The sequence below is a fragment of the Heliangelus exortis genome, chromosome 1 (genome assembly GCF_036169615.1).
Source record: "Heliangelus exortis chromosome 1, bHelExo1.hap1, whole genome shotgun sequence".
NCBI classification, from domain to species: Eukaryota; Metazoa; Chordata; class Aves; order Apodiformes; family Trochilidae; genus Heliangelus; species Heliangelus exortis.
The window spans coordinates 49,631,977-49,647,595 of record NC_092422.1 but is presented as its reverse complement, the minus strand read 5'-3'; the positions used below and the strand labels follow the sequence as shown (position 1 = coordinate 49,647,595).

Here is a 15,619-nt window from a genome sequence, read left to right as displayed (position 1 = left end):
CTTGAGCTCAAAAGCCACATTCTGTATTAAGAAGCAATCTGGCAGAAAGTGTATTTCTTATGTACTGAGCCATGCAGCTGAAAACTTCCTCTCCAAAAGGGACAAGGACACACTTGGGGTCAGGGAATTTTTACTGGAGACAGCAGACACCATGAAGGGGTTGCAAAGCCACTCTGGCAATGTACTCTGGTATGATACACTGTTCTTGCAAGACTCCTGCCAAACTTGACATTCCCAATGGTACCAGGAGGAGAGGTGTGACAGAGCTGTGCCTTTGTGGTGAAAAGTGAGATAGCCAACTCTCTGCCAGTGCTCCAGTGGTGTTCAAAAAGCCAACACAAATATGTAATGGACAAGTACAACCGGAAGCAGCATATATGTATGATACCTGCCACAATTTCTACCACAAGTAACAACCAAAAAAAAAGATCAAGCTGATGATGATGACACTGAGCGTCCTTTCTCTATATAGTACAAAGGAAATAATAACAACAAAAAAAGTTTCCAGTCTCAAGTGACAGAGTAATAACACACCCATATATGTGTAAGCGGAGAAGCACGAATAAAATAAAATAAAATACCTTAGAAGTCTTCTCTCCTAGCAGCATGTAAAATTTCTGGTGCTAGATGGGTGTCAAAGTAGGGTGGAATGAACCTATCTTTAAATTTCAACAGCCCCATTGACCTTAATAGCCTTTGGTTTATATTGTTAATTAGCAAGAAATGCCAGCTCCCAGCTATTCTTAATGTTTTAGCAGTCCACTTATTTAGTTTGGAAGCAAGTGCTAATTACAGATACTACTCAGATGACACAAAATCTCCAGTATAATCTCTTCCTCATTACTGTCTGCAGTTTATCTCTACTCTTCTCTTTCTCAATGGTTTTCAGAATCTTGTCTTTATGCTGTGATTTAAAAAAATTTGTTTACAAAAGGCACCACCAAAGTTGGATGATCTGCATTACAATTTACTTTTAAGCTACTGGTTTACTTGACTTTCTAATTTATACTAATGGAAAATATTTGAATGAAATTATGTGTCAGACCATTTGTATATTTGCAAGACCAATCCTGCACATGAAACTTTCAAGAATTCCTTCACATTGATTGAAAAGACCATTAGACATCCTATTTGAGTGGTTCTAAGAAAAGGACAAGGACATTTAGTTTTGTTTTTTTTATGACAGAAAGAATTTCTCAAAGTAGCTTTTCTTATCTTTCCTCTCATGCTTCCTGTCATCACCCCCCACAATGCAGTTCACAATTCCTCAGGTGTACAGCTTACAACTATTTATAGGACCACATCAGAAATGAGATCAGTAATCAGATCAGTAAAATGACTGTGCTGAAATATCTCTCTTCCCCCCCCTAATCTAGATCATTCCAGTGATCTGGTTTACAGTATAACGCTATGAACAACTGGCACAACCAGGAGTTTGGAAAACTGTGGGAACTTCTTAAGTGGTTTTACTGATGAACAAAAACATACTGTGGAGCTACACCTTAAATTGTTTAAGTAAAGAGAAGGTGGTGTTAACTATTAGAGGTACTGGGTGCACATTATGCTGTGGGTTTTTTTCTAGTCTTGATACTCTTTCCCTCATAAAATATTGAAATTAGTTGGTTCATGGTTCTGCCATGCTTAACAGCAGCTGCATATTTCAGTATGACTGTAAAATACAAACCTGTGTAACAACAACTACTACAGCAATGCCAGTAGATGTTGGAGTAGAATCCCACTGGAGAGGTCTGCCATGAGATTTCTTCATTCTGCCTACTGTCCAACCCATACAGAGACTCAACAATAAATATAGCATTTGTATCTGTGAGACTATGTCACACACTATTGAAAACAGAAGAAAAACAAACATAGTCACAACATAAATAAAGGGTTTTTTAAAAGCAAAGAGAAATGTCCTATATACCCACAAATGAAGAACCCACATTTGCCCCTCCTTATCACCTTTAGTCACAACTTCGATGATAACTTGAGTAGCTGAGGTTGCCCTGCCACAAAAAGTGGGTATTTTGAGTAGTTTCCAGGGACCAAACAGATCACTATCAGCTTTCCTCTAGTTATGCAGCATTTCTGCAACAAAATGGGCACAATGCCACATCCTTTCAAATCCTACTCTTGTGTCAAAGAAGCCTGGACTCAGGAATCCATCTGCATAAACAGACTTATAAATGCTAAAGTACTAAAGCCATATGTATGTTAATTACACTGCAAATATGAAACAAGATGAAATGAATTTCTTTCTTTGCTCTGAAAAACTTTTGTTCAAAAATCAGGTAGCTGCATTGTATTTTAAACTAATTGCATTCTGTCTTAAGGATGCAGTAGCTTGCAACAGAAAGCACACATATTTAGGACAAATTCCACGCTCAGATACTTAAAGGGGAAAATATAATTAATAACTCTGACACAAACTTCATTTAGAGCAACAACTTGCATGCACTTCATTTCATTAAATGCAAACTACCTTTGCCTTACTTTGCTTTGTCCATTTTTTTGTCCTGTTTAGGAACAATAAACACATACTCCATAAAGTTACATTCTTAATCAGCGTCTCAAACCTGTGTTTGAAGCTGTATCTGAATAAAGAAAACTTCAAGCTAGAATATATATTAAAGCCTTTACTTGTTAGCCCTGCTGAAGTACTACAGACAGGAGAAACAATTGAAGATTTCTTTCTGGCTGATTGAGACCCGACATCTTTTTGACTGAAACAATTTTTAAGTTGGTATTTGGACTTGAAAATAAACTGGCTTACTGCCCTGATGTAGCAGAGATGTAAATTGAAAATTTCGTTCAGAAACTAGATAGGGAACTACACAAAACAATGTGTATTTTCTCCCCACTTGTTTAATATTATAGTTCAATTAAATTTGTTCCTTTTTGTAATTTTCACTTACACAATCACATACAAGAAAACTATTTCTATGTCACAAAAGCAAAATTCTATTTTTATACAACTGGACTATATTACAAAACACAATTCCACATTTACTAAAACTAGTGGCACAGAAAATGTTACCATTGTACAGAGATTAATATGTACACAAGTGTGTCAAATGGAGACCAGCTACAATATTCCCCTGATACTCAGCGATACTAACAAAATATGGCTATAAAACAGACCTGAACACATTATTCCTGGGATACATCTGGTATTCTCACAGTTTAGATGCTTAAATACTTCTTAATGTATTCAGACACCTTTAGTGTTTAAGAAATGCCAAGAGCTTTTATTAAATACAAACTTGCTCGTTCTTTAATAAAATGAACTGGCACTGATTTTAGGCAAAATAATCTTGGAATTATTCTACAAGACTAGCTAAGGAGACACAGTGCTTGCTAGAAAAAAATGTTACATGAACTGAAGGCATATCAAACCAGTGTCACAAATCCAAGCTAGAGAAATGACTGAACAAATCTTGATGTTCTAGGGAGCATTTTATTTTCTGTCACTCCTTAAGATAACTTGCCCTCTAAGTTATAGCCAGGCATCATATCACAATCACATCTTGGATACAGCTATTCCTCTGCTTCAGTGTGTCAACAATTCAAGTGGATTCCCAGACAAAATGGTATAAGACAAAAATGCAGCACCAGCTTTCATCTTTGACATCTCACACACCTTGGCAGAAAGTAAGAACATTGAGAGAAAGTTCTAAAATGACAATAATCCCACCATATCCAGGGTGAGCCTTAAGTCACATGCTACATAACTAATACCACATTTGTCTGATTTCATCACAATTCATCTTTTTTTGCCATTTGAAAGGTATGATAATATTCTTTACTTTTCACATTTTGATCTTATCAAAAGTGAAAAGATCATTTTTTGTGAGGCTTTTGAGTGCCTGCATTATTTGTGTAGCTCATGTGATTAACTTGGGTGATAAATTAGACTGAGGGTCAGGTCCTTATATATGGTAAAGATGAAATGATGGCAGGAAAAAGATTCATTCCTTGGGATAGTATCTGAACAAGATTCTAGAAAGGAATTCTGGCCACACTGAAGTCAACAGGTATTTTACCATTTACTTTTAACTAGGATTGCTGTTCTGATACAGAAAAAATGGTAGCTCCTTCCACCTTCAAACTGTATTACTTGGTATTAGCTCTTCTTCAGAATTTTAATTGACATTGAAACTTTCCATGTTTCTATTACTTCTGCTCTTTTACTGGTTTGGGAACTATAACTCTTAAAAACAGTGGGAAAGGAAAACTCTTTGTAATTTATTAAAAAAATACTGCTTTATTCTTAACCTTTGCTTTAAGCAAATACAAGTAGGCTCTTCACTACAAAACAAACACAGAAAATGTAAAAGGCAACCCTGGCTGGACAGTTAACATTGGGTATGTCACTGTGAAGGAGTTAGGACTATCTCCCCAACTACCTCCACAATGATCTCTCCCTAACTACCTCTATTTCATTTCAAGAGACAAGAGGGGAATTCAGTAATATAGTTGCAAGACAGGCTGCAAGGAGCTGCTAACTTAATGGTTAAAACAAGAAAGAGGCAATTACTGTGGTGCCAAGTGCCATCAAGAGGCTGTTAATTCCAACTGCAAGCTTCTAAATGAATTCTAGGAAAGATTTTTCTATATAGGCTGTTACTCTCTAACACCATCTCACTAGCAAAATACTATTTTCTTGGGGTGCTACAAGCTAATACATTTGCTTAGAGAGAGCCCCCCAATGGTTTAAACATCAACAACAAAAAAAAAACCCCAACAATGTTTAACCCTGAAGAACACAGCAAGAGTAAATTAGTGCATTTTGGGCAGGGATGTTACAGGAATTCAGTTCCAATGAGAACTCAGAAATCTATACAGAGTGGAGAAAAATGTTAACATGATTTTTTTTACATTTTTTTACAAAATGTTAACATGAATTTTTTTACATAAATTTTTTGCACCACTGTAATCATATAATTTTTCCTGTAAAACAGTTTTCCATTATAAAGAAGGTTAAATTTGCAAGTAAGATGACACACTCCATATAATAGGATCAACTTTCCTAAAAAGCTTTGCTACTCTAGATCATTCAAGCTCTGCAAAAGCTTTCAAAATATTGCAACATTTACTGATTGGATAGCCATGTATTTAAGTGTTTGTAGATGGAATCTTCAGACAAGAGATATTTTAAAAAATCTTGTAATTGTGGTATCATTTAACACTTTAAATACAACTATTGTTAACATCCAGAATAAAACCTGCTTTTCAGAACAGCAACTTTTGGTATTTTATAATAAAGTCCAGAGGTATAGTGCAAGATCACAATCCAATCCAATAATAGCATTTATTATACAGATTAATGTGTAGGAATGTGTAAGAAATAGTAGATAAGCATACTCACATTCTGCCAGACTTCCCATAAAAGGTGCTCCTATTCCATCTCTAGAATAACTGATAAAATAATACAATACAGTATTTTTAAGTGACTTGAGTCTTAAACATGTATTCTCTCTTAAAACACATTTAGGTAATGACCCAGTTCTAAAAGTTCAGTCCTGTGTTTTGTCACAATCACCATAGGAAAAATCATGTACTGATCTATAAAAGCCAATGTTTTCCAAGGCTGAATGTTTACAAGACTGAAACTAAAAATAAGAAAAAGATACCTTGAGAAATGCAGGTAGTTGGCAAAAGCTGAACCAGCCTGCAACAGTAATGCAATTGTCAACACCTTTAGTATAGTATGCATAGGTCCACGCTTCTTAAGTGTTTGCCATAGGGACTGTGCGTATATGCAAGCAGTTACAAAGTATGCAAGGACAAGCAGGAAAAAGAATTCATGTAATCCTGTGAAAAAAGAAATACAGATTAGTTTTTACAAAGAAACGTTAATACTGTCTGTAAATAACTAAAGCAAAATGTGTTTTTATATAATGACTGGGAAAGACTTAGTAACTGTCAACCAAAAGTAGTATTACAGCTGAAATGAGTAAATTCTAGCCTATTTTACCCAAGAGTGTCAGTGATTTTTTTTTCCAGACACCTGATTATTGTTTGATCTGAGAAAGGATTTTTTATCTAACACCACCTTTTCTGACAGTAGGAGAGATTCTGTAAAGGATGAATATGAGGAGGATGGAGGCAGACTCTTCTCAGTGATATCCAATGACAGGACAAGGGGTAACAGGTACAAACTGGATCACAGGAGGTTCCATGTAAACATAAGGGAAAGCTTTTTCACTGTGAGGGTGACAGAGCACTGGAACAGGCTGCCCAGTGAGGCTGTGGAGACATTCAAAACCTGCCTGGCCATGTTCCTGTGTGACCTATACTAGGTGATACTGCTCTGGCAGAGGGGTTGGACTCAATGATCTTTCCAGGTCCCTTTCAACCCGTAACACTCTGTGATCTGTGATACAGATGCAGCTTTGCAGCAGTTATTGAAATAGTATAAAGTGGCAGCTTCTTGATAACCAGAAAACAATTGTAACCCATCGCAGCCCATCAGTCAGAATATATTTGTTAATGGACTCTCTAGCTCTTTGGGTTTTTTTTGGCTTTGATTCTAAACACATGACCTGTGATGAACAAAACTCAAAAAACCTTCTGTGGAATCTATTTACCACCGGGTGTCACTCTTCCTCCATACAAAGTAGTCCAAGACATAGTTGACAGTGACAGAAAACTCTTAGATAAAGAAAAACGGAAAGAAAAACAGCAGAGAAAAATAGTAAGTTCTCAGCTTGGATTTTTTTGCACCACTCTGAAAAAAAATCCAGAGGTGCTTTTTATTATTTATAAAATAGAAGTCCTCTATTTTCCAGTCTGGCCATAGTCTTGTAAAATGCTTCCCCAAAGACCAGGAAACCTTTTCAATTGTCCAGAAGCTTTGGATCCCATTGTATGAGCTCCCAAAAGGTCAAAGCATTGACCTATAAGCAAAAACGGGTAAAGAGAAATTTCCCACAAGAAATATATTTTTTTCTTCTGCTACTCTCCTCAAAAGCAAGTGGTGCCCACAGAATCAGATTCTGAACAACCTTTTCCCTCCAGCAGCAAAACAATTCTGCTAAAAACTTCAACTAGCTCCACCCACAGATTACAACAGAGCAGCTATGCACATTTCAGTATCTAAGTTGAAAAACATTAGAACTGGATGAGTTCTGAAGAGCTGCTAGGACTGTAGCTTCTGGAGCTAAAATTAATCAGGTTGGACATACACACACTGAAATGGAACAAAAAGAGTGTTATATAATATAGACCCTGAAAAAAAACATTCAGGGTCACTCTGCTTATCTTGTATATCTACACAAAAGCACGATCTATGACTGGCAAAGATACGGTTTTTTAGATCAAATATTTTATTTTTTATCTCTCTGCTTCAAAAGACACCTACAGAAGTAGGCAAGGATTCTGCAGATAAATTATTTCGCACTCTGATGAGTGAGTAAACATGGAAAACTCCTTAAATCAACTAGCTTTTAATAAACACTAAAACATTTAGGATAGAGAGCTGCTCCTAACCAAAGAGATTGTGGCTGACTGGCTTGAGCCCAAAGTCATTTAAGAGGAAGTTGCACTGAAACACAATTGATAAAAAAGAACAACCCACCAAACAAGAGAAGGGTAATTTTCAACCTGTCTTTTGTTAACTTTCCCGACTTTCAAGTAGCCTAGAGTTGACATAGTAAGTAAAATAGATGTTCCTGAATTTGAAACACCTAACTTCAGCTGCCTACCTGGTCAGCTGCCCTTAGCAATCCTACATTCCACTAGTACCATGTGTTCTGTAAAAATGCCAACCATACCTACACCAGGTAGGTGTAGGATAAAATGACAAAAGATGGCTTGCCAGGGATCAGAAGCCAGGTGCCCTCCTTTCTCAAGGCAAATATCCTAATCACAAAGTTACAGTTCTTCCTTATACTTTCCATATAGACCATTTAATTTTGAGATCTTCTGTGTCAGACCACAACTTCAGTAACTAAAATGATAGGTGACCTAACTAGAACCGTTTTGAATGATGTAGTTTTAAGTCCTACAAGTGCAAGAACAAAAAAAATGAAGCTCTGATGCCCTAATGTTTCTATGGAAAGAGCACAACAAATATTCCCCGAATAGGGAATAAAAAAAAGGAAAAAAAAAAAAAAAGAGAGAAGAAATCCTTGTCAGTTCTTTGAGAGAGACTCAGGCATGTAACTTCAGGATCCATGGCAGCGTTGCAGGTTTTAATTCTGAATAAACACAGGTGTTCACAGCAACTGTGCCAGACATGGCATGTAAAGCTCATCCTGTTTCCTACTTGTTAGATCTAAATAAGGGCATCCAACACATTTATACACCTCAGCACACAAGCTGTTCAGTTTTGTTTTTCGAAGTATTCAAAGGCTTCCCACAACATTAACATAGACGATGCCTCTCTAGTGGTCTGTACACCACTTTAAAGAGCCACACGGTATCTTACAGCTGCTTTGCCTCTTGATTTAGCAAAAGAATGCTAGTCCTGCTTTTTGAGAATAATCACATTAACCTAGAACTCACTTCTGGATTAAAAATTAACCAAAAAGAAACTGCCAATAAAGTTTATAGCGCAATTAAGTTATAGAGACAGGTAGGTCAACTTAAAAGCCTTGGAAAACAGATGAATACCAGTGCTACTTTCTTACAGATTCTGCAAAATGTTTCATTTGACCATTCATTGTGAGCATTCTTTTCCCTTCAAAAGGAGAGCTGCCTTTGTTCCTCTATATCCCCTTGGGACCAAGGATGACAGCCAGGAAGGCTATTTCCTAGCACAGCAATTAGGCCTGCTCTGGGTATGTAGGTTAAATCTGTACATGAAGGCAGTCTAAGCCTGCTGAGCTCTTCCCTTACAGCAGGCGCAGGTTAAGGACACTTTGCTGAGCCCTCCCAGAGCAGTGAAGCTAAGCACTGCAATGAAGCTCCAACCAGGTTGCTTTGGACTGTCCAAAGCACACAGTTTTACATATACATTTATTCTGCTGCTGTCTTGAGTCACTTCCAGAAGTTTTTCTTTGCGGGTCTAACTATTTAAAATTGCATTTCTTAAATAAAATAAAACCAGGACTGACAAATACCTCAGGTGATTTGTGGCCTGTAAGTAAGATACTCAGGAGGACCACAACATTGAACAGAAATTGTATTGGCAAATTATTGTATCCTGTGTGTACTCAGGTTGCACAGAATAAAATTTTACACAGATAAGGAATTTCACAAATTATATAAGTAAATCCACTAAAATCAGCGATAAAATTCACATTGAAGCAGAAGCTTCCAATTTAATCAGGGCAAAAATACCTATTAGCAAAAATGTCAGCACTATTTTTTCTTGTGCATCTATGCTTCCAGTTGGGCAAATTTTGGGAAAGACACTCCAGAGAAAAGGAAGGTTTTTTGTACTACCAGCAAATGAATTAAATTTTATTCTGTGAGAAAGTAGCATCTGAAAAATAACAGACTCTGCTATCCATTCCCCAGTGCCACACTTTTCCAAGCACAGTAAGTACTGCTTTGTTTGTGATCAGATACTTAACTTACAATTCTGATTTTAAGAAAAAAAATCTTACCCGATTCCCCTGCGCTAAAGTGATCTAATGGATTCCCTTCTGCATCTGGGTTTAGTAAGACCATTTCAAACTGAATATCCTCGGATTCAGAATAATTCTCCTCGCAGGTTAACTTGTCTACATAAAACACATACCATGTTTCCGGATAAGGAATCTGGGACACTGTCAGATTTTGCTCTGTGTGGTTCACAGTCACTTTGGAAGAAAACAAACAAAGGAGTAAATTCTGGGTTAGTTTTTTTTTCCAAACCTTGTATTTGACTGAAGATAAAATTTAAATCCACAACATCATATACAGGCTATAAATTATATATGATATAAACCAGTCTTAGACTTCTCTTGCCTTTTGTTTTAAAGGGGTGCAGGGAAACACTGGTGAGGATACGTACCACGTTCCTTCTCAGCTTTTGGATTCACTGGGAGGGCTCCCTTCTGCCAGAAGCCAGTAACTGCAAACTCTCTTATATTTAGCACATTTCTGCCCTCTAGTACCATATTGATGGTATTAGCTATTTTGTATTAGCCAACAGATACTTCTACACTATGAAAAATACCTTAGTGAAACTTATTCTACTCTAAGGGCAGAGACCACTGACTAATAAAATTGCATATTTCAAATCAGATTACATTTGAAACCAACTACTGAAGTTTCATCTGCTCGCTGATCTTACTACTCTTATAAACAGCTATACTTTCTCATAAGCAGCTATTAACTGACTGCATAATCTCTCCAAAATTAACACTTGATGAAAATTAAATCTGTGGCTCTGTATATTTGAATGAAAGTGCAAGAATTTTAAGTACTGTTACATTGATTACTGAACTTAAGTGCTAATCAGCTCAATAATAAATGAAAGCCATCTCTGTAGAAGAAGTAACAATGTAATGACTGGATTATCTATTCATTTGCCTTATTAGTTTAAGATGACAATAGCTAAGAATGAGGAGTAAGACAAAAATTCGTAACTATTCTACAAAACAAACTATTTCTGCTTTTATACAAAAGCCTTTGTACTAGAAAGGGCTGCAGACATACATACAAAACAACCCTCAGAAAGCTCATTGTGCTTAAATATTTTGTAGACAAAATTTAAAACCAGAATTGAACTTGAATCCTACCTATGTGAAAAACGTTTATGTAATTAAAATAAACTGTTTCAACTTCAGGACATTTTTTTTTGTGTTCTCTGGAGGCATAAACTGATCAACACTAGGATCCAGGAAGAAATGTATGATGCGTCTCTTTGCAGCAGTTGTCACAAAGTACAAATTTGGACAACACATGAACCATAGAACTGTTCTAATACAGACAGTTTGTTTTGTGTAGCTAATGGTAAACATGCATTCCACTCTGGAGCCAAGTATCTTATCAATCAAATACACAAAGTGAAACATCTCCTTTCAAAACTCCAAGATTTTTAAAAACCAGCTTCATACGGTGCTTCGTGTCAGCTGCAGCTGATGGGTGCCCCTACTCTCCATCTGTACTCTCAGCTGAGTTCTGAGACAGCCTTATCTGCACCACGACTAAGGATCATGCAGAGTGCATTTAATCAGTTTGCCATCAGATCTGCAAGCTAAGTCACAGAAAATGAAGATAAAATAAAAATGTAATTGGTTTTGCCGAAGATCAAACAGATCCAACTTACTCTGTGCTCATGTGATTCTTAAATGTGGCAAAAAAACAGTGAGCAAAAAACACTGATGAGACAGACATGAGATGGACTGACTGCTAGGCATTCCAGCAGTATTTCATGTCCAGCTCAGATCAAGTGTAAGGGAACTATGTCCTTACAAGTGATATCTGTATAAGATTTCATTATGACAATGTTCCATATCAATTAGTTATTCTAGGGATTCAGGTCACACAGAGAAAATGGTATTTTTTTAAAAAAAGAATGCATATTCACTTAAAATGTATTTGAATGAAATTAGTAATATTAATATATATTATATTTATATATTTATATTAACTTAATTATAAAATTTATGCTTTACATGGGTTCAGTAACATTACAATCAATAAAAGGTACAAAACCAATTATTTCAGCTTCTCTTCCAACTAAATAACTGATTGCTTTAATGTTTTACTGTGCTTTTATTTTTAGATGGATACTCACATTAAGCTTAATCCTAATTAGTTCATCTTTGATATTGTATTAAAAACTTTCTTACATGTTTAGTACATCAATGTGTGACAGGTTTGCATTATCATGGAAATGAAAATATCTTTTTGTTTTTGTTTTCTTGTCTTTGAAAAATGCCATTCCATGGAATTAGAGAACAGGAGCTTCCTGACAAATGAGAAATGTTCCTGTATAAACAAAACACAAGAAGATAACCTGTATATTCTGTTCCAGCATAATTATCAGCTCAAATATTAAAAACCTTCAAATGGGAGGCTTAGTGATGAATACTAAATTACAAAATTAAAGGGTAAGAGAATGTGAAATGATAATGTAAGCAAGTTATAAAGTAAGGCAACATAACCTAGATTAACTTTTGCAGTTGACCTTACAGACAGGGTGGAAAAAAAGCCCTAATGGAAAAAAAAAAGAGAAAAAATATTTTCAGGTATAAAATTACCCTTTACTATGTACTTGGGCTACATACTTCCACTTTACAAGCATTTACTTCAGAAGGTCAGAGGTAACTGCAGCAGGCTTCAAAAAAAGTCACAATTCAAAATTTAAATTTGACTGTCTCAAATATTTACATTCTCTAAGTCTTCCAGTTTCATTTTAATAGTGGTATTCTTTGTAAATACTTTCATATACTTGACATAGTATTCCTTAGGAAAAGTTTTGAGGTGAAAAAAAAAAAAGAAAAAGGAGACTTTCTTCAAGCAGAATTATAGAAAATCTCTGAATGAGTAAATGAGAACTTCAGCCAAATATGTATATTTCCAAGTTGTGTACAAGTGAGAGCATGAGACTTAAACGGTTTGGCTGTTTGCACTAAAGTCATTATTTGTCAAGGATTGTTCTTTTTCCAGCAGTATACTAAATCATAACTTACAAAGTCTTCTGAAATGATGCAAACAAAGCAATTACATTTCCTTGTAATCATTTTTAATTACAGAACACCTGAGTCCTACTTTTACTTAAGTTGATGCAAAGTCCAAATTCACTGAAATAAATACTCTAAGTGTACATACAACTTCACAAAGCTCTAAATACACGAGTAATTTAATTTGTAAAGAAAAAAGTAGTAACTCACTTGTCAGCTGAGCTTTAGAGAACTTCTCTGTACAGCTGTGATCTTGGATACTGTCCTGCAGCTTCTGCCACTCCTGTGCTTGGAACAGGTGCAGTCTAGCTTCTTTTGTCACAGCTACTGCTACGTTCTTGATTCTGACACACAGAACAGCATGATCACCTTGATATTTAAAAAATAAAATCAACTACTCTGCTTTGATGTCAGTTATAAACAAAATGCTAGTGTGGCATACATTTCTGGTATGCAAAACCACTAAAGCTTCACTTCATTTCCTCAACTTTTACAACTACTTTCCCTAAGTTTTTATACCTTTTCACAAACAATTTCTGTACAACACATTTACCCAATACTGATGACAAGTCTCTATGATGGTACTTAAACCTTTACCATAACCCAAATGTCATTAAACTTCTCTCCTACTAACAGCCTTTCTTTTGGTCTCTTCTTCTTTTTTTTTTTTTTATAACAGACTTCCAGAGAGCCTTTTTCTTCCTCCCTCCCACTTAAATTTTTTTTTTTCAAGTAAAGACATTGCTCTTTAATCAGTCTCAATAACCAGTTCAAAGTCTATTATTTTGTGACCTTTGTAGCCCAATTATGAGCATCATAATGTAGCTCATGAGTCTAATTCCGGATGAACTTATGTAAATGGACCTCCATCTTATGGACCAAGCTAAGATATTTAGTTAGTGATGACAGACATCAAATTGATATGAAGAAAACCAAACTTCAAAAGTATTCTCTAATGTGTCAGTCCACCTATAAGCAGCACTTTGACACAGAGAAATATTTTAGCCATTTTAGAACAGGCTCACTTGCCACAAATTGCCTAGGTAATTCTACAATCTTCAAACTTATTTTGATAAAATTCCCTACTTATATATTGCCAGAGACTTCCTTAATATAGCAGTATCCTAAATTAAAATACAGGACCAAAAGAAAATTAAAAATTAAAAGAAAATTTATAAAAGAAAATTAAAATACAGATAAAAAGAAAAAAAAATCACGAGTAGTGCAAGAGCACAAATTAATTCAAATTTAAGCAAACTTTGCATGTTTTTTAAACTGTCAGAGCAACCAGCTAGATGTGAGTCAATAGACTACTACAAGCTTCAAATAAGGCTTTGGCAGGAAGGTGTGCCTGTTCAGAGTGAGCTGAAATAAAACCTCCAAAAAGTGATCCTGGGAACTGTAAAATGTTTTATGGACAACGGTTTACCTAAGTTGCTAATACAACATTTTTAAAAATTACCTGAAGTTTCTAAAAAAAAAAAGCCCACATATATATAGCTTCATTAATCCCTCAAAATACTTAGTTGTGGGTAATCATGTAGAAACAGGAATGTTTCTAAGGAAATACACAACATCAAGTTATAGAAATAGTTGGATCTGAACACTTAAAACAACTCTCCTTAACTCTCTTTCCTTAACATTCTCTCTTAACATTCTTTTTCAGATTTAAGCAGTGCACTTTTTTTTTCCCCCCTTTTAGCTTTTTAGAGAGCTTCTACAATTATCTTCTAGGACAGTGATAATTAACTTCTTTCAAGTCACTCCACTAGCTAACCCCACTCTCTATTATCTCTCATCCAGTGCTGGAAGGTCACATTCCATTTCTTCTTGGTTGATGTCACATTTTCTTTCATCCCCTTAGACTTTTTTTCTTGCAAACATGTTTGTTTTCCTCTTACAATACTCCTCCACTCTCGGAGGAGGCTTACATAAGTATTCTTTTTAAAAATTCCAGAGAACTCTTCTGCAATGAAGCTGAGAAATAAAATAGTCTAAGCTTCCAAAAGCTAAGTGTATAGGAAAACCATGCTGACAAACACAGCCTCGCTGTATATGGCACTCACCATGCCTGCATACATCTCTTTTTGCAGAGTAAGGCTTCTGTAGCAAAGAGAGTAACTTCCAACCCATATTTCTGCAGTGGCCATTCTAACAGGACTCTAGTCCATTGCTAGGCCTCTTAGCTAACCATCAGCAATTATTGCTAACAGGGAGTTATTAACACAGGAAAGAAAAGACACTGGGAATAGCCAGGTGAGAATTTACATTGACACACGCTGACACCCAGCGATGTGAAAGAGAGACGTGCAGTAGCAAGCATCGCTCTCATCCTGCGGAGTTCCGGCAAGGAAAGAACGATGCACGCTTAGGTTAAAAGGCCTCTGCTCTCCCAGATGCTCCGGACACACCGGGCCGGAGGCACTCGGAGGCAGGCGGGTACCCACAGCGGCACTTAATCATTCTCTGACAAACCGCAACGCCGTTGATGTGGCACGACGGGCGGCTGCCAGCTCCCCCTTCCTACCGCCTGGACGCTGCCCAAGCCTCCTCCTCACCGCCAGCTGAGCGAGCGGCTCAGACCCAATCCACGTCCCAGCGGGCGGGAGAGCTGTGGCGCTGACCCCGCCGCCGCTCCTCGTCCCCTCAGGCCGCCGCCCTAACGGCTTCCCCGCGCGCTGCCGCGAGGCACCCCAACGGCTCCTCACCCCTCGCCCCTCCCCAGGACGGTGGCGGCGGACGGGCCCGGCCCGGCCCGGCCCGGCCCGGCCAACCACTCGGTCTCTGTCTCTCTTCCCCTCTCGTCCCACCCCCTCCCGCCGCCAGGCACCCGCCGCCAAGCACCCACCGTGGAACTGGAACCGTGCCACGGGCCGCCAGGGTTCCCGCCGGGCAGCGGCGCTGGCAAAGCCACCCCGCAGCGTCTTGCCGCCGGCGCCCCACCATCCGGCGGCGCAGCACAGCAGCCACAGCAGCCGCCACCTCATCCTCGGCACCCGACGCCGACCTTGCCACCTTCCCCCAGACAACCCCAGACCCCACGCCACTGCCGGCGC

At 37.5% G+C, this 15,619-nt stretch overlaps 1 protein-coding gene across 3 annotated transcripts in view; it reads right to left on the bottom strand.

Annotated features, from left to right (window-relative positions):
* Positions 1-15,614, bottom strand: part of GPR180 (G protein-coupled receptor 180) — a 33,492-nt gene extending 17,878 nt beyond the window's left edge. Inside the window, exons 1-6 of one of the 3 annotated variants that reach the window (XM_071741824.1) lie at positions 15,412-15,614; positions 12,774-12,932; positions 9,555-9,749; positions 5,634-5,814; positions 5,369-5,418; positions 1,685-1,842 (exon numbers count right to left, since the gene is read on the bottom strand). In XM_071741824.1, the coding sequence (XP_071597925.1) occupies positions 1,685-1,842; positions 5,369-5,418; positions 5,634-5,814; positions 9,555-9,749; positions 12,774-12,932; positions 15,412-15,550 (882 nt within the window). In that variant the 5' untranslated portion in view covers positions 15,551-15,614. The other 2 variants (XM_071741832.1, XM_071741814.1) reach the window with 2 other exon arrangements.
* Positions 15,615-15,619: the final 5 nt, after the last annotated feature.